At 49.7% G+C, this 19,745-nt stretch overlaps 1 protein-coding gene across 3 annotated transcripts in view; it reads right to left on the reverse strand.

The window, feature by feature from the left end:
* The window catches only part of LOC140428135 (histone-lysine N-methyltransferase SETDB2-like), a 206,083-nt gene that overhangs the window by 172,627 nt on the left and 13,711 nt on the right, over positions 1–19,745 (reverse strand). For 2 of the 3 annotated variants that reach the window (XM_072514236.1, XM_072514235.1), the window contains exons 2-5: positions 10,390–10,498; positions 9,247–9,351; positions 7,555–7,688; positions 5,717–5,751 (exon numbers count right to left, since the gene is read on the reverse strand). In XM_072514236.1, the coding sequence (XP_072370337.1) occupies positions 5,717–5,751; positions 7,555–7,688; positions 9,247–9,351; positions 10,390–10,498 (383 nt within the window). Of the gene's footprint in view, positions 1–5,716; positions 5,752–7,554; positions 7,689–9,246; positions 9,352–10,389; positions 10,499–10,549; positions 10,622–19,745 lie in introns of those variants that run through there. The other variant, XM_072514237.1, reaches the window with a different exon arrangement.

The raw sequence follows: 19,745 nt of genomic DNA on the forward strand, positions 1-19,745 counted from the left end.
GGTTCTGTCCAAAGCTGGAGGAATACTGGAATGAGGTTTTTAGGGTAATCCCTAAAGTGGTGCACGTGAAACTGGACCCGGGCCCTCAGGAGGCCATATTTGGGGTGTTGGACCAGCCGGGGTTGGAAACGGGTGCGGAGGCAGATGGTGCATCCTTCGCCTCGTTGATCACCCAAAGGCGGATCCTATTGGGATGCAGAGCAACCTCTCCACCCTATGCCCTGGCGTGGCGGGGGGAACTGTTAGAATTCTTAACTCTTGAGAAGGTCAAGTTTGAGCTGATGGGGAAGGATGGAGGGATTCTACAATTCATGGGCGTTATTCATTAGGCACTTTCAAGAATTGGATAACATCGAACATTAGGCGGGGGGGGGGGGTTTGGAAGGGTTGGGGGAGGGGGACTATATGTGTTATTGGTGTCTATGGATGATTCCAGATTCCTTTTTGTTATTTGTTTGTGTTAACCTGCGGGCTGCTGTTTGGGGGTTTGGTGGGAGGATGGGATTGTTGTTGTTGATATGGGGACTGACATTCGTTACTGCTTATTGTTGGTGGGTGTAAATTTGGGAGAAAATGTGAAAAAGGAGAATAAAAATATTTAATAAAACAAAATAAATCTTTGTAGCACTCATCGTCGGATTCAGCATCGTCTGCAATTTCTCCTGCATGGTAGCACAGTGGGTAGCACTGTTGTTTCACAGCTCCAGGGTCCCAGCTTCGATTCTTGTCTTGGGTCACAGTCTGTGTGGAGTCTGCACATTCTCCCTGTGTCTGCATGGGTTTCCTCCGGGTGCTCCGGTTTCCTCCCACAAGTCCCGAAAGATGTGCATTAGGTAATTTGGACATTCTGAATTCTCCCGCCGTGTACTCGAACAGGTGCTGGAATGTGGCGACTAGGGACTTTTCACAGTAACTTCATTGCAGTGTTAATGTAAGCCTACTTATGACAATAAAGATTGTTATTATTAATTGCACACGGAATTGTGTGTTCACGTAGGAGGCAGCCAAGCTCAAAGTCAGCATGGTGTTTTGCTGCCGAACATTTGCTTAACATTCCACACTGTGGAACTTCAGGGGAACTGAAGAAATTAAAGAACGATTAATTTGGTACAGTTTTCGTAACTGTTCTGCAAGTGCTTCCACCTTTGTGCTTCGGCTTAGTTATAATTGTTTTCAACGAGACACTTTTGCCTTCCCTCCAGTCGATCTGTGCACCCAATGATTTCAAAGAGTGAAGATTCAAGCTTGTCAGGCCGCAAATCCATCTGGTGTACTTTTGTAATGACCTAGTTTGTGAAACACTCATTGGACTTGAACTTAAACTCCAGAGTGAAGCTCCTCGGCTTCTTATGCTCTGAATATTTACCGTTCACCCCTTGTAGATGCTTTAATACGGGCTCGTCATGCTCCTGCATCATGTGGCTGAGCCTATCCTCATTTTCAAAGACCGATAACCAGAACTCTGCCGTGCCTTTCGGAATTTCGCTTTCCGTTGCTGGCTGATCTTCCCCCATTTTCACTACAGCTCCTATCTCATCAGATAATCTCGGCACTGTATCAGATTGTGAATCGCTGTAATTTTTGTCTGCTCACTGACTGAGACAAACAGCCGCTCAACTAAGTTTAGGGATTCACATGCATCCGCTCCTATGATGGACTCACTTTTCATGTCCACAATATAAAACAGTAACATGTATCTCATGTAGTCCACTGAGAGCTCAAGTTCACATTCACATCATTTTTGTACCGTAATACACCAGCAGTCCCGGCCGATCAACGACTTTCAGTTGCGTGTCCAGCTTGTGCAAGGCAAGCCAACTGAGGAGATTGGCCATCGTTTTATTGTCAAAGTCGCATGGCAATAAGGAGTCATTTAGGAACACCATTGATTTCCATCTGGTTTTGATAGTTTCCGACGAGTTCTTACTAGCTTCGTTCTTTTTTGAAATTGCATCTACATCTTTTGTGGTCGGACTCTTCTGGTCCTTGGTTGCAATGAGATCGATGAAGAACTGTTTGTTCGGAGGTATCTCATTCACCACATTTATTGATCTTCTATGATCCATTGTAGGATGTGCAAAACAGTGTTTTGTAAAATGCCCAACATGGCCGCACCTAGAGCAGACTTTTCCAAAGGCCGGACATTGCCATGGGCCATGTCGCTTGCCACACTTAGGGCATACGATGGCGGCTCCTGCCGGCCGCTTTAAATGGCCGACCGCACTGAGACCATGTTTCTTCCTCACGTGCATCACAGTATTAATGGTGCTGCCATCTTCCTCAGAGCTGCCGCCAATTTTTTTCGATTAGAGTGTGCTGATTTGCTGTGCAGCTACCTTGCTCACCTGGCAAATCTTTATTGCTTGTTCCAATACCAAATCTTCTTCCCACAGCAATCTCTCATGTAGCTAATCATTTGATACACCAAAGACAATTTGGTCGCGGATCAAAGAAGATTTCAGGCTACTGAAGTTGCATGACTGGGTCTTCAGTCTCAAGTCAGTGGCAAAACTGTTGAATGATTTGCCAGGTTTCTGGGTACGCTTACGCAACATATATCTCTCAAATGTCTCATTCATTTTGGGGGAGCAATGTCGATCAAAGTACCCAATAACTTCATCGTATCTCGTGCTATCCTCATCATTGTCAAAAGCAATGTCAAAAGCAAAAGCCACGCGCATGCGTGGGTGACGCCAGTTATGCGGCGCCGGCCGTGACATGTATGCGGCGCCGCCTTTACGCGGCGCCAAGGCCTAGCGCATGTAAATGACGCAGCTCCGCTCCTAGCCCATTATCGGGCCCTGAATCGGTCGGAATAAGGGCCGTTTCGCGCCGTCATGAACCTCGCCGGCGTTCATGACGGCGCGGACACTCTGCCTCCATTTTGGAGAATCCAGCCCCTGGTGTTCAGGGATATTTAACACCCAGGGCGGGATTCTCCGATATCGACGCGATGTCCGCCGACCGGCGCCAAAAACGGCGCAAATCAGTCCGGCATCGCGCCGCCCCAAAGGTGCGGACGTCTCCGCATCTTGAGCGGCCGAGCCGCGTCACCCGAGCCGAGCTAGGCCCGCGCCAGACTGATTTCCGCCCCGACAGCTGGCGGGAAAGGCCTTTGGTGCCCCGCCAGCTGGCGCGAAACTGACTTTGCCGGGCGGCGCATGCGCGGGAGCATCAGCGGCCGCTCACGGCATCCCCGCGCATGCGCAGTGGAGGGGGTCTCTTCCGCCTCTGCCATAGTGGAGACCATGGCGAAGGCGGAAGGAAAAGAGTGCCCCGACGGCACAGGCCCGCCCGCGGATCGGTGGGCCCCGATCGCAGGCCAGGCCACCGCGGGGGCACCCCCCGGGGCCAGATCGCCCCGCGCCCCCCCAGGACCGTGGAGCCCGCCCGCGCCGCCGTTCCCCGCCGTCCCAAAGGTGGTTCAATCCACGCCGGCTGGCGTGGGTTGACAGCGGCGGGACTTCAGTCCATCGCGGGCCGGAGAATCGCCGGGGGGGCGGGATTCACGCCAGCCCCTGGCAATTCTCCGACCCAGCGGGGGATCGGAGAATCCCGCCCCCAGTCTTGCCCTTCTTGGAGTCAGATCTCAGTCATCACCACAACATTGTGTTTCCCACAATCGGTGCCTGTAACTCACCAATCATATTAATCACACTCCATGCATTCACATACATGCAAAATAACCCTGATTTGGACTCAATTACTTTCTCCTTTATACTGGCCCCACCGATTAACTTAATATTCTCTACTCCAGACCTGTCTATCTCTCCCAGTATTCTGCGCAACTTGGTACTCCTCTCTAAAATTATCTCCTGGTTCCCACAAGTCAGAGTGCATCTTTTTATTTTACCTGGACAGGTTACGTACAATAAAGCTAACTCTTTTTGATAAACCAAGAAATCCTATATGATTGGTTCTTTTTTGCTCACAACTTGCAAACAGTTAAACATTTTGTCATCAACTACTACCTTTTCACAAAAAACATGTTAAGGTCAAACAAGGTTCTCACAAAAAAAACCCGTTAAGGTCAAACAAGGAGTGCAAAAAGAGGGTAGCTATTTACACCCTCATCTGATTGTAATAGTTACTTTCATTATCTGGGCGGCACGGTAGCACAGTGGTTAGCACTGCTGCTTCGCAGCACCAGGGTCTCCGGTTTGATTCCCAGCTTGGGTCAGTGTCTGTGCAGAGTCTGCACAGTCTCCCTGTGTCTGCAAGGGTTTCCTCCGGATGTTCCGGTTTCCTCCCACAAGTCCCGAAAGACGTGATGTTAGGTAAATTGGGCATTCTGAATTCTCCCTCAGTGTCCCCGAACAGGCGCTGGAGTGTGGCGACTAGGGGATTTTCACAGTAACTTCACTGCAGTATAATGTAAGCCCACTTTTGACAATAATAAAGATTATTATTATTTTCTGCACTATTTTCAGGGGGAAAAGAGCATATTAAGGAAAGTACCAATTACACTGGAGCTGCCTTATCACAAAAAAAACTGTTACGGTCAAACAAGGTGTGGGAAAAGAGGGGAGCTATTTACCCCCCTCCCCCCCATCTGATTGTAATAGTTATTTTTATTATCTGCAACTATTTTCAAGAAAAAAAAAGAGCACATTAAGGAATGTACCAATTACACTGGAGTTGCCTTAAAAATCACATTACTGCACAAATCATTTCAGCTTTACACATAATCTCGAAAATATACTGACATGGATATCTGAAATGCTTTAATTTCTTGCACTCAAACACAATCTTCCCTTCAAGGTCACAAACTTCCTTCCCATGAAGGTGAACTGTTGCCTTCTGTTCTACATATTCTTGTACAATACAATTGAGATCGGGGGCGAGATTCTCCGACCCCCCGCTGGGTCAGAGAATCGCCAGGGGCTGGCGTGAATCCCGCCCCCGCCGGTTGCCAAATTCTCCGGCACCGGAGATTCGGCGGGGGCGGGAATCGCACCGCGCCGGTTGGCGGCCGCCCCGCGATTCTCCGGCCCGGATGGGCCGAAGTCCCGCTGCTAGAATGCCTGTCCCGCCGGCGTGGATTAAACCACCTACCTTACCGGCGGGACAAGGCGGTGCGGGCGAGCTCCAGGGTCCTGGGGGGGCGCGGGGCGATCTGGCCCCGGAGGGTGGCCTGGCCCGCGATCGGGACCCACCGATCCGCGGGCGGACCTGTGCCGTGGGGGCACTCTTTTCCTTCCGCCTTCGCCACGGTCTCCACCATGGCGGAGGTGGAAGAGACTCCCTCCACAGCGCATGCGCGGGGATGCCGTGAGCGGCCGCTAACGCTCCCGCGCATGCGCCGCCCAGCAATGTCATTTCCGTGCCAGCTGGCGGGGCACTTCCGCCAGCTGGCGGGGCTGAAATCAGTCCGGCGCGGGCCTAGCCCCTCAAGGTTAGGGTTGGGCCCTCCAAGATGCGGAGGATTCCGCACCTTTAGGGCGGCGCGATGCCCGACTCATTTGCGCCGTTTTTGGCGCCGGTTGGCGGACACCGCGCCGATACCGGAGAATTTTGCCCCAGAACTCAGCAAAATGTTGAAGAGATTTAACGTGGCATCCTGCCACGCTGTGGCAATGTGTCATTTGCCATTCCATCCTCTATATTTCATTATGACTCTGGAAATACCAGCATTTTTCAAACCATGGAGCTGAATTATAACAAATATCAACAGTTTGGTGGCTTTCTAGAAATTATAGATCAGAAAATGCATTACCTCCACATTCAGTTTTGTGTTTCTGACACCAAATCCTGTGGATGAAATTAAAATAAATTTCAAAACAAAAACACCACATACATTATTATACATTTCATATACATCTTCTGACCCTAGACACATACACAGGCATTTCCAGCTTTATACACATCCATCAACAATCTCACAGGAACCTGGGACTGTGAAGCTGATTTACAGTCCATCATATTTTGCCTAGTCATTCAATGCAGTTCGTACAGCCAGATCTTTTTTGTTGCTGTAGTGATTTTTGAAAATTAATATAGTTTCCATATTTGCTTGGCCCATGGTTCGACACAGGTCCCTGCCATGAGGATGATGCATGTCATTATTGTGGATTGCCAAGATCAGGGCCTTTTTGCTGATGCTGGTTATGATCAATGTTGGTCTGGGGCTTGCTGATCCCAGAGTTGTCATGGTTATCCAATGATACCTTGGTCTTGGACACAAAATCAAAGGAACAGCAGGCTCGGAGAAAGGGGTAGTCTTCCTCATTGTATTTCCATTTCCGTGTTGAAACCAGTAGCCAAGCATGTCCCAGGGTATGTCTTGGTGTGTCACATTGACAAGATGTACAAGGTGAATATCAAACACAAATTCCATCAGATTTAAGAGGTTTGAAAACCCCCATTTCCCATGGGCAGCTGCTTAAGTAGCAAGGTATCTGGGAGGATGCTTTGCCACACTTCATGATTTTTATAGCCTCCAGAATTTTTGCCAAGAAGTACTGGCGATGGAGACATGATGATGATAAGCAGGTAGAGTTTATTAGACAATTCAGTGCAAAATTGTGCACTCTCTTCTCATTTAATTGCAGTAAAATTGAGACTCTGTGCTCTTCCAAGATAAACACTGCTTCTCCACATTTGCTACAACAGCTAAAATTAGAACACACAGCTATCTTCCCAATACTGATCTTGGTTATCTAGAGCAAATCTAATAGGATTGGTTGCGCTTTATTTTCAGCGGGATAACAGTACCGCAGAGGCAGCATTCAATCGGAGATTGTGGAACTGGCTTTGCAGGAGGTGGAGCCAACAAATGATTTGAAAAACAAGGCCTGGCCTTCTTGGATAAAACATTGTCGTGCCCTGAATCCAAATGGAGGAATTACCCCGGAAGATCATTGGTACATCACAGGATAGATAGATGCAACAATCCCAGGAACATTCGAGATGCAGGCTTGTTAATAGGCAACCATGGTTCAACGACTGGGTGTTTCTATTTCTAGCAGATCTTTTCTAGCGATCTGGGAAGGATTTTTGCAGGGTATGGTAAGGTGGCATCAAACTCAATAGCAAGACAGATGATTTGAATTAGGAGTGTAGGATATTGAAGCATGCAGTAATGTCTTACTGATGGCCATTTGTTCAAGTCTAACAAGTAGGATATTTCACTCTATCCAGCGAAAAAACTTTGCTAGATTGCAGGGAGAACGCCAGTGTGGACATCTTTGCATCACTCTAAAGTCTCATAATACATCAAACACCTGTCTTCCATTAACTGTCTGCCATTATCCCTCGAGCAGACCTCATATGAACCTCAATGATTCAATGATGTGAACACTCCACCTTATCAATTCTTTTGGAGTTAACTATGGCTGGTTTAGATGCAACATAGTTTTTCAGTAATATTAAGGTGTTGCATAGTTTAACTGATTATGTTAACTCTGACTTTATCGTTTTTCTCTCTCCACAGATACTGCCCGACCTACTGAGTATTTTCTGTTTTATTTTAAATTACAGAGCCAATTACATTAAATTGAGTCACTGACAGAGCTTTACCAAGTTTAATAGCAATTACTGGAAAAAGCACTTTACCTGTAAGCTTCATGGATTTTATTTTCACCGATCACACCATTATCACTCCTTACACAGGGGTAGTGATAGAGTTTCCTACAGCACGCGACAGCACATTTCACAGAAGCTCCAGTCCGATGACAATACCTGCATTTCTAAACATAGACAGAAAAGTCCACAAAAATGTTCTCTTTCATCTTCAAAGCTCAAGTGTACAACAATTGATGAGGCCAACTAACACATTGAAAATTACAGTCAGACAGTTTTAGTTGTCATTTAAATATGAAAAGGAACACAGAAAGCCAAACACTTGTTCAAAAGTTAATGAGTCAATGAGTCCCTTGCTCACATATAATTAGTTACTTAGGTGCCGGAATGTGGCGACTAGGGGCTTTTCGCAGTAATTTCATTGAAGCCTACTTGTGACATTAAGCGATTATTATATGATATTATTATATTATTAAAAGTAATTTCGGTCATTGAAACGTTTCTGTAAATGAAATTTCACCAACATATTTTCCCAAACATGCCATAATAATCTTGAACCCAGCAGGGTGGAGAATTCTAGATGCAGCCATGAAGCAGTCTAATTGTAGCCAGTTATACCTGGAGTTGTTTAGAACCTATTATAGTTGAAACATTATCAAGTTCAATTTTCTATCAATGATGTGAAGAGTCGGGCTTTCAGTGCTGTCTGCTGAAGCGTTAAGAGGTCACTCAGGTGAAAAAATCATTTAAATGTGGGGAAAAGAACAAGCTATAGAAAGCTGCCAAGCTCAATTTATTAATGAATACTCTGAGGCGTCAATGACAGAAGGTTTAGCTTTTGCAGCACAGCACTGCTGTCTCAAGGACAATTAGGGGCAACAAATGCTCACCCTGCTGGCAACACTCACATCCCATGCAATAATTTTTTAAAACGTGGAGAATGCCATTTTGATATTTTACTTGTTCTATATTCTCACGAACCAGTGTGAACAAACAGTCTGAAGTCAACTGATACCAGCTAAACTCTCAGGTTAACCACCTATATTCTAGCACTTTATACACTCCTCACAATTTACTTTACCACTTGGCTTTGCATCATCAACAAATTTGAATACATTACACTCCGCCCCTTCATTCAAGTCATTAAAATAGATTGAAAATATTTGAGGCCCGAACACTGATTCGTACGACACAGCTCTAGCAATAGTCCCCTAGCTTGGAAATGACTCTTTATCCTATTCTCTATCCTTCATCCAATCCCAAACACCACCAATATTATAAACCCAAATATCTGGCCCACTATTCTGTACAACAACCTTGTGTGTAAAATTGTATTGAATGCCTTCAAACTCCAATCATGCTACCTCCAGTGATTCCTCTTTACCTATCTTGCTAGTTATATCCTTAAAAAACTCCAATAGATCAGTCAAATACAATTTTCCTTTCAGAATGGCTGTCTCATTTCCTACATCACACCATTAACTACATCTCAAAACGTTTTGCATTCCGCACCTTTGGGGCGGCGCGATGCCCGACTGATTTGCACTGTTTTGGGCACCAGTCTGCGGACATCGCGCCGATACCGGAGAATTTCGCCCAGAGTTCTTGTACTTGTGCTATATCTGTCACATTCCTGTCAGAAACCAAAGTGTTTCTTCTCTGCATCCAAGGTAAAAATTAAAACTTCCATATTTTTAATATTCTCCTAAGTAAAACAAAATTTACCATTTTAGTGACTTTCTGTAATTTCCTTTTAATAGCAGGCAGTGAACTGCCACAAAGTTTTTCATTCTTGGATCTTTTGGATTCCTTGGGTACAGAAGAAAACAGCTGGAAAAAATGGAAAAATTCAGTTCAATAAACCACATAACTGACATCTTCAGCAAGTAATTCTTGCATCACGATTCCTGTGGAGAACACGAGCACCTAACGAGAAATTCAAAATTCCCATAATTTACCAAAAGGATAAAACAATGAGATCCCACGGTTTAAACCAATGATTTTAATGCACAAGAATCAAGTAAAGTAAAGGGGAATGGCAGCATAGGCCCCGGTAAGGGTAATAACATGGAACATGCGAGGGTTCAATAGACCGGTGAAAAGATCTCTGGTTTTTGTGCACCTAAGGCATTTAAAAGCGAAGGTGGTATTTCCGAAGGAGACGCACCTCCGGATGAAGGACCAGGTTAGGCAAAGAAAAGGATGGGTGGGTCAGGTTTTCCACTTGTTTCATAACCAGCAGACATGGTGGGGGAGGGATGGGGGGTGGGGGGAAGACGGGACGACACATCTCCTCCAACCTTGCTAGACTTTTCCATCGCAGTTACACCCAATTTTGGGTAAAAAAGAGCTCTTTTCTACACCCTCAAGCAGGAGCTGCCCTGTGTGCGACCACTCACACCATGGCCGCCACTAGAAGTCATAGGAATGTATTCCAGTTCTTGTTTTGCATCTTTGCACTCTTCTCTTGATATACTGGGAAGGAGGATTTGCGCAATGATTCATAGTCTAGCAGGTTGCGATATGAACACCTATTTCATGGCCATAACTACCTTACCAGTAGGAAAGATGGTTGTCCTAGACGGTGAATGGCTCCCACAACTCAAGAACAATTGGGGGAGGGTACCCATAGCTACTGGATACGAGTATCCCATTGAACGTTATCTCAGAATTCAGAGCCAAAGCTACTGTCTCCACTTGCCAAGGCTGTCTGGAGCACATTCCTGTACCTCCTGGCCCAAAGGTGGGAACGCAATCACTGAAAAGGGGTATTGTTCCATGCATTTCTGTGAAACTAAATTAATATTAAAACTTAAAATGTATAAAATATAATTTCCTTAGTTCATGACCCAACAGAAACACACTTACCAGGCATTTGCGGTGAACTACCAGTTGACGATCGCGAGAAAAGAGTAATTCTCCACAGAATACTTCCTCCTTTTTCTGCTTGCAAAATCCACATTTTAATGACATCTCTCTAAAGAAATTACATACATTAACATAAAGCCATGTAATACAGCTGACTGACCTCAATTTAAAAACAATCTGGTCTGACACTTCAGTGCAGTCTTGACAGAGTTGCATCACCTTGTGAATGGGCTGTTAAACCAAAATCCAAGTTACTGTTCAGGTATTGCACAGGTCAGATGGTAAAGAACAGTATTATCCTGTTCTCCAGTCCAATATTGCTCTCCTAACACTATTATCAGGTAATCCTGTTGCTCTTTAAGTACAAAACATTAACAGCACATGAAAATGTAACTTAACAAGTTTATGCCAGTTATTTATTGTCTTTTGTGGCACCCTATGTAAAGCTTAGTTGCTGAATTTGTCTACCTAACAAAAGCAATTACTTTCAAGATGTGATCCAACGGTTGTAAAACACTCTGGAATGTACTGGGGTCACGATACGGTATTACTGCACAAAATATTTCAAATCTGTGATACGTCATTTCTGCAACGATTTAGCCCAGTGACCAATCAATATTTTACTGACAGCTAACGAGCTTAAGATGGTTAACGGCCGGACTTCCGGTTGCGGCTATGCGGAGCTAAGTCGCACATTCGGTGGCTCCCGCAAAAACGGACTTTTGGGCTCTTTTCAGGGCCCCCAACGGTACTTTTTCGACGTTTCCCGGTGTGGGAAGGAGATTACAACAATTCCCCGATAGTATATGGCTTTTACCAGGAGCGGGGCGACTAAAAAGGTGGTGGTGGACCCGAAGAAGGTGCGAGGGAAGAAGAACAAAATGGCGGCGGGCAGAGACCAGGCAGCGTGGATGCAGTGGGCGCAGGAGCAACAGGAGGGTATCCAGCGCTGCTTCAGAGAGATTAAAGCGGACCTGCTTGAGCCGATGAAGGCTACTATTGATAAGCTGCTGGAGACACAGACGGCCCAGGGGGTGGCGATCCGCGAGGCCCAACAAAAGATCTCCGACAACGTGGACGAGATCTTAGGCCTGGCGGTAAAGGTGGAGGCGCACGAGGCACTCCACAATAAATGGCAGGAGCGGTTCGAGGAGATGGAGAATCGGTCGAGGCGGAAGATTCTGGGCCTCCCGGAGGGGCTGGACGTGGGGGCCTATGTGGTCACCATGTTGAACTCGTTGATGGGAGCGGGGTCCTTCCAGGGGCCCCTGGAGCTGGAAGGGGCCCACAGAATGCTGGCGAGGAGGCCCAAGGCTAACGAGCCTCCGCGGGCGGTGCTGGTGCGGTTCCATCGGTTCGCTGACCGGGAGTGCGTGCTCAGGTGGGCCAAGAAGGAGAGGAGCAGCAGGTTGGAGAACACGGCGGTGCGAATATACCAGGACTGGAGTGCGGAGGTGGCGCAGAGGAGGGCCGGGTACAATCGAGTGAAGGCAGTGCTGCACAGGAAGGGGGTGAAGTTTGGCATGTTGCAGCCGGCGCGTCTGTGGGTTACCTACAAGGACCGGCACCATTATTTTGAGTCTCCGGAGGAGGCGTGGGCCTTTGATCAGGCTGAGAAGTTGGACACAGATTGAGGGTCAGGATGGGTGATTGGGGACTGCGGTTGATATGTTACTTTTTGAGGGGGGTCCTTTGCTCTTGGTTTCTTTTTCTTTGTGTTTTTCTCTTTCTGGTCGGTGAGGGTGGTTAGGGTGGGTTGGGCACTGTTTTGGTTGGGTTGGCCGGGGGGGCTCTTGGAGGGGGGTAAGCAAATGGAACAGGGGTGCATGGCCGGCGGTGAGATGGGGCCCCACGAGGGAGGGGGAGGCCCGAGTCGTGGGTGAGGGGTCTGGGCCTGTAAAAGGAGCTGCGTCAGAGGTGGCGGGGCTGGGTAGGTGGAAAGGGCGGGCTTTTTCCCACGCTGAAGACTGGAGGGGGCGGGGCCAGGGCAGGGAAGCGAGGGCTGTTGCCCACGCTTAGGATGGAAGGGGGAGGGGGAGAGCCTGTGGATGGGGAACAGAAGAGGAAGGTGTGTCACACAATGGGAGGAGTCGAAGGAGAGACGGGAGTGGCCAGGGTCAGCAGGAGTCAGCTGACTTGCGGAAGTGCAATGGGGGGGGGGGGGGGGGGAGTAAAACAGCTAGGATGGGTCCTAGCCCGGGGGGGGGGGGAATCGAGTTGCTGCTACTATGGTCAAGGGGGAGCTGGAGCGAGTGGGGGGGGGTCGAGACGGGGGTCTGCCGCCGTGGGGAACGGGCCGGGCGTGCGTTGCGGGCGCGTGGCTGGCCGAGGAAGGGTTATGGCTAGTCGGCGGGGAGGGGGGCGGGTAGCCCCCTGATCCGGCTGATAACCTGGAATGTAAGGGGACTGAATGGGCCGGTCAAGCGGGCCCGCATGTTCGCGCACCTGAAGGGGCTGAAGGCGGATGTGGTTATGCTCCAGGAGACACACCTGAAGGTGGCAGACCAGGTAAGATTGAGGAAAGGGTGGGTAGGTCAGGTGTTTCATTCGGGGCTGGATGCCAAAAATCGAGGGGTGCGATCTTGGTGGGAAAGAAGGTGTCATTCGAGGCGTCGAGCACTGTGGCAGACAATGGCGGTAGGTACATAATTGTAAGTGGTAAGCTGCAGGGAGAGAGGGTGGTACTGGTCAATGTGTATGCCCCGAATTGGGACGATGCGGGTTTTATGCGGCGCATGTTGGGTCGGATCCCAGACTTGGAAGTGGGGGGCCTGATAATGGGGGGAGATGTAGCCACTTAAAATGGCTCCCGATTCAAAATGGCGAACGGCAAAGGCTGATGGGAAAGTCAGCCAACAAGACAAAAACCAGCAGCTGCAGGTTGGCTGTGTATTTACCTCTGGAAAGGCCAGACACTATGGATACCAGCAACCATCAGCATAACAAAACAACAGCCATCTGCATACTAATAAGCAATCCCCGGGAACAATAAGCAACATTTAGACACACAAAGCAAAACCAGACTCTTCGGCGCCAGCAGGAGCCTACACAAAAGGAGGTGAACGAGCACCTCAAGACGCCCATCGATCAGGGAACCACTCCAGCATTGGAGAAAATCGAAACAAGCGATTGGGACAAAGTCCCAATCACTTGGGACCAGATACAGGGTCCGCCCCGAAAGGCGGGAAGCCCCTGGGGACTATAAGAATTGAGCCCCAAGTTCAAATCGCTCTCTTCTCCAGCTCTTCTTCTCCACCTCTTCGCGCTCTTCTTCCTGCCCAGGTCACCCAGCAACAACGAACCAACATTGACCGTGACCGGGGAAGTGAAGATCGAAATCGTAAGTCTTAATTCAACGCACGCTACGAGATAGGCGCTCCTAGCTACCAATCCGTACCAACTTCGAATCCCGCAGGCTCAGAACCCGAACGAAAGGCTATTTGTTTCCCTGACCTGGTGGGCCAGTTCCAAGTTAAGTATAGGCCTGTTAGTTGTAGAAGTAGCTTAGACGTAGGATTTGTGCATGAGTAGTGATTACTGTGTATAATAAATGTGCTTTGATTTAAATCTTACTAATCGGTGTATTGGATTATTGATCATTACTCGGACTTGAACCTCGTGGCGGTATCATAAAGATACCTGGCGATTCGAGAGCAAAGGTAAAAAAACAGAGCAATTGAACTAAGCAAAGTTAGCAACAGAGACTTTAACACAATGCTGGATCCGGTACTGGATCGCTCCAGGTCTAGGACGGGTAGGAAGCCGGCGGCGGCTAGAGTGCTGAGGGGGTTTATGGACCTGATGGGAGGGGTGGACCCTTGGAGATTTGCAAGGCCGGGGGCTAGGGAATTTTCATTCTTCTCACATGTCCATAAGGCTTATTCCCGAATTGACTTTTTCATTTTGAGTAGGGCGCTGATAGCGAGAGTAGAGGATACCGAGTATTCGGCGATAGCCATTTCAGACCACACCCCGCATTGGGTGGACTTAACAAGCTGGGGGAGGAGAGGGACCAGCGCCCGTTGTGGTGCTTAGACGTGGGGCTGTTGGCGGACGAGGTGGCGAGCGAGAGGGTCCGAGGAAGTATAGAGAGGTACCTGGAGGCCAACGATAACGGGGAGGTCCGAGTGGGGATGGTACGGGAGGCGCTGAAGGCGGTGCTTAGGGGAGAGCTGATTTCCATTAGGGCCCACAAGGAGAGGAGGGAGCGGGGGGAGAGTGAGAGGCTGGTGGGGGAGATGGTGAGAGTAGACAGGAGGTATGTGGCGGTGCCCGAGAAAGGATTGTTGAGGAAGAGGTGCAGCCTCCAGGCCAAATTCGACCTGGTGACCACCAAGAAGGCGGAGGTGAGTGGAGGAAGGCCCAGGGGGCGATTTACGAGTATGGGGAAAAGGCAAGCCGGATGCTGGCGCATCAGCTTCGGAAGCGGGACGCAGCTAGAGAGATCGGTGGAGTTAAGGACAGGGGAGGGAGTGTGGTGCGGAGTGGGGTTGGCATCAATGGGGTCTTCAGGGACTTTTATGAGGAATTGTACCGGTCCGAGCCCCCACGGGAGGGAGGGAGGAATGGGCCGCTTCCTGGACCAATTGAGGTTTCCGAAGGTGGAGGAGGGACTGGTGGTGGGATTGGGGGTCCCGATTGGGCTGGAGGAGCTGACCAAAGGGATAAGAAGCATGCAGGCGGGGAAGGCACCGGGGCCAGACGGTTTCCCGGTCGAATTCTATAAAAAATATATGGACCTGTTGGGCCCGTTGCTAGTTAGGACCTTCAATGAGGCAAGGGAGGGGGGGGGCTTTGCCCCCGACGATGTCCCAGGCACTGATCTCCTTGATCCTGAAGCGGGACAAGGATCCCCTGCAGTGTGGGTCTTACAGACCGATTTTGTTGCTAAATGTAGATGCCAAGGTGCTGGCGAAGGATTGAGGATTGTGTGCCGCAGATCATCCACGAAGACCAGACGGGGTTCGTGAAGGGGAGGCAGTTGAACGCGAATGTGCGGAGGCTTTTGAACGTTATCATGATGCCGGCGAGGGAGGGGGAGGCGGAGATAGTGGTGGCGATGGACACTGAGAAAGTCTTCGATAAGGTAGAGTGGGGGTACCTGTGGGAGGTGCTGAAGAGGTTTGGGTTTGGGGAGGGGTTTGTCAGGTGGGTTAGGCTGTTGTATGAGGTCCCGATGGCAAGTGTGGCCACAAACAGGAGGAGGTCCGAGTATCTTCGGTTGCACCGAGGGACGAGGCAGGGGTGTCCCCTGTCCCCCCCTGCTCTTCGCACTGGCGATTGAACCCCTGGCTATGGCACTGAGGGAGTCGAGGAACTGGAGGGGGTTGGTGCAGGGTGGGGAGGAGCATAGGGTATCGCTCTATGCGGACGACTTGCTGCTATATGTGGCGGACCCGGTGGGGGGAATGCCGGAGGTAATGAGGATCCTTAGAGAATTTGGGGATTTTTCGGGGTACAAGCTCAACATGGGGAAGAGCGAGCTGTTCGTGGTTCACCCAGGGGACCAGGAGAGGGGGATCGGCGAGCTCCCACTAAAAAGGGCAGAGAGGAGCTTCAGGTATTTGGGGGTCCAGGTGGCCAGGAGCTGGGGGGCCCTACATAGGCTTAATTTCACAAGGCTGGTGGAGCAAATGGAGGAGGAGTTCAAGAGATGGGGATGCGTTGCCGCTGTCCTTGGCGGGTATGGTGCAGTCAGTCAAAATGACGGTGCTCCCAAGGTTTTTGTTCCTGTTCCAGTGCCTCCCCATGTTTATCCCGAAGGCCTTCTTTAGGCGGGTCAACAGGAGTATAATGGGGTTTGTGTGGGCGCGAGGGACTCCGAGGGTGAGAAGGGTGTTCCTGGAGCGGAGTAGAGATAGGGAGGGCTGGCGCTGCCCAACCTCTGTGGGTCCTACTGGGCCGCCAGTGCGACGATGGTGCGCAAGTGGGTGATGGAGGGGGAGGGGGCTGCATGGAAGAGGCTGGAGACGGCGTCTTGTGTGGGTACGAGTCTGGGGGCGCTGGCAACGGCGCCGCTGCCGTTCCCTCCAAGGAGGTATACCACGAGCCTGGTGATGGCGGCTGCCCACAAAATCTGGGGCAGTGGAGGCGGCACAGGGGGGAAGTTGGGGCCTCGGTGTAGACCCCAATACGGGGGATCCACCGGTTCGTCCCAGGGAGAACAGATGGAGGGTTTTTGGGGTGGCAAAGGGCAGGGATACGAAGGTTGGGGGACATGTTTGTGGACGGGAGGTTCGCGAGCCTGGAGGAGAAGTACGGGCTCCCCCCCGGGGAACACCTTCAGATACTTACAGGTAAGGGCGTTTGCCAGGCGGCAGGTGGTGGAATTCCCGCGGCTGCGACACACAGTACAGGACAGAGTGCTCTCGGGGTGTGGGTGGGAGTGGGGAAGATCTTGGAAACTTACCAGGTGATGCAGGAGGAGGAGGAGGCCTCGGTGGTGGAGGTGAAAGGTAAGTGGGAGGTAAGTGGAAGGAGGAGTTGGGAGAGGAGATTGAGGAAGGGACTTGGGCAAATGCCCTAGGGAGGGTGAACTTTTCCTCATCATGCGCGAGGCTCAGCCTCATACAGTTTAAGGTGCTGCACAGGGCACACATGACCGGGACAAGGATGAGCCGGTTTTCTGGGGTTGAGGACAGGTGTGTTAGGTGCTCAGGGAGCCCAGCAAATCACACCCATATGTTCTGGGCGTGCCCAGCGCTGGAGGAATTTTGGAAGGGCGTAGCGAGGACAGCATCGAGGGTGGTAGGATCCAGGGTCATACCGGGCTGGGGGCTCGCAATATTTGGGGTGGCAGAGGAGCCTGGAGTGCAGGAGGCGAAAGAGGCCGGTATTCTGGCCTCTGCGTCCCTGGTAGCCCGGCGAAGGATTCTTCTTCAGTGGAAGGATGCGAGGCCCCCAAGCGTGGAATCCTGGATCAACGATATGGCTGGGTTTTTTGTTATTTACACTGGAGGGTCTGAGGGGGTGTATATACCTGTTGTGTTAAGTCGGGGTGTTAATGTTAATTTATTATTTATGTACAGGGGGAGGGGGGTATGGAGGGTTGCTTTTCTAGACTGTGTTTTGTATTTAACCCTGTTGGGTTCCTTTTTCATTTTGTTATTGATTTTCTATGAAAACCTTAATAAAGATTTTTTAATTTTTTTTTAAAGATGGTTAATGGCCAGTATCCTATAATTAGAGCATTCCCAAATACTCAAGGGTCATGTTGGAAGTACTTCCTCACACAAAGGGCAGTGGAAATCTACCTCCAAAAAGCTGAAGCTTGGTCGTTTGAACGCTTAAAAACAGAGATTGATAAGATTTTTTTACGCAAAAGGTATTCAGGGCTATGGAACCAAGTGGGGTGGAGGTGAGTAGGTAGATGGAGTTAAGGTACATATCAGGCATTACCTAATTGTATGGTAGAACATATTTAAGGGGCTAAATAGTCTGCTTGTGTTCCAATTCATTCTTATAATTCAGTGACTACATCCTAATTGGTGCAACTACCTTTGCATTATTTTTACACTAAGCTTCCACTCCCCAATACCTCATTACTCTTTTCCCTGTGTTCCACTATTCATCTGAAACTTCATGCCTAGTTCACTCCAGCTGCTCTGGTCCCTTCTTGGTTTCAAAACTACTCCTTCAACCTCCCACCTTCACAGTTCTTATACTTCCTTAATATTTGGAAATGTTGGGACGGCACAGTTGCGCAATGGTTAGCATTGCTAACTACGGCACTGAGGACCCAGGTTCGATCCCGGCCCCAGGTCACTGCCCATGTGGAGTTTGAAGCTTGTCCCAGTGTCAGCATGGGTCTCACCCCCACAACCCAAAGATGTGTAGGTTAGGTGGATTGGACGTGCTAAATTGCCCCTTAATTGGAAAATAAATAATTGGGTACTCTAAATTAAAAAATATATATTTGGAAATGTCTTCTCACATTTCAAGAATGCAATATAAAAGTTATCAAACCTCGACATTTAACCAAGTGCAAACTTAATTGGGCAGCATGGTAGCACAGTCGTTAGCACAGTTGCTTCACAGCTCCAGAGTCCCCGGTTCGATTCCCGGCTTGGGTCACTGTCTGTGTGGAGTCTGCATGTTCTCCCTGTGTCTGCGTGGGTTTCCTCCGGGTGCTCCGATTTCCTCCCACAGTCCAAAGATGTGCAGGTTAGGTGGATTGGCCATGACAAATTGCCCTTAGTGTGTCCAAAAGGGTTAGGTGGGATTACTGGGATAGGGTGGAGGGTGCTCTTTCCAAGGGCCGGTGCAGACTCAATGGGCTGAATGGCCTCCTTCTGCACTGTAAATTCTACGATTAATAGCTTGAGACTACTCAAGGCCTCCCACATTAATGACAGGTGCTTATATTTCACCAAGGCCAGACTAATTTTGAAATTAAGCAATTGATTATTCAGAGTGTTTGCTACCTTTAGAAGTCTTGCATAGTGTAGAAAGAAACTGCATAAGTTACTTGGACAGTTTTCAGGCCAGAAGTCAATACTTTCAAGTAGGATAGCAATTACCGGCATAGAAGAATGTGCCAATGATTAGCTCTGTTTTTACTTTTGGAGTGTATTTTTCCTCCATTCACTGTCGTTGGTTAAAATAAGACAAGAATAAACCAGTTTTCCTCATTTTACATTGATGACAACTTTTACACAATTAGGAAATGGTGCTGAACACAAAGGGCGGGATTCTCCGAAATGGAGGCAGAGTATTCGCACCGTCGTGAACACCGTCGAGGTTCACAACGGTGCGAAACGGCCCCTATCCCAACCAATTCAGGGCCCGATAATGGGCTAGGAGCGGCGCCACGTCATTTACACGTGCCAGGCTTTGGCGCCACGTAAAGGTGGCGCCGCATACATGACGCGACCGGTGTCGCATAACTGATGTCACCAGCGCATGCGCGGGCTGGCCGGTGCCAACCCGCACATGCATGGTTGCCGTCCTCTCCGAGTCTGCCCCACAAGAAGATATCTGACGGATCTTGCGGGGCTGCGGAAGGAAGGAGGTCCTCCTTCAGAGAGGCCGGCCCGACGATCGGTGGGCACCGATCGCGGGCCAGACCCCATTTGAGGGGCCCCCCCGGTGCAGGATCCCCCCTCCCGCAGGCCGCCCCCCCCAGCGATCCCGCGCTGTTCCCGCCGGCAGCGACCAGGTGTGGACGGCGCCGGGGGGATCCCGCCGTTTTGGCCAGGCCGCTCGGCCCATCCGGCACTGAGAATCGCGGGGGTACTGGTGAATCGCCATTTTGGCTGTCTCGGGCGATTCACTGGACCGTGCCGTGCAAAACGCGATTGTGCCGATCTGGCAGCTTCCGTGAATCGCGAATCGTGAAAGGGCGTCGGACCGGCGTC

The sequence above is a fragment of the Scyliorhinus torazame genome, chromosome 8 (assembly GCF_047496885.1).
Source record: "Scyliorhinus torazame isolate Kashiwa2021f chromosome 8, sScyTor2.1, whole genome shotgun sequence".
NCBI lineage: Eukaryota > Metazoa > Chordata > Chondrichthyes > Carcharhiniformes > Scyliorhinidae > Scyliorhinus > Scyliorhinus torazame.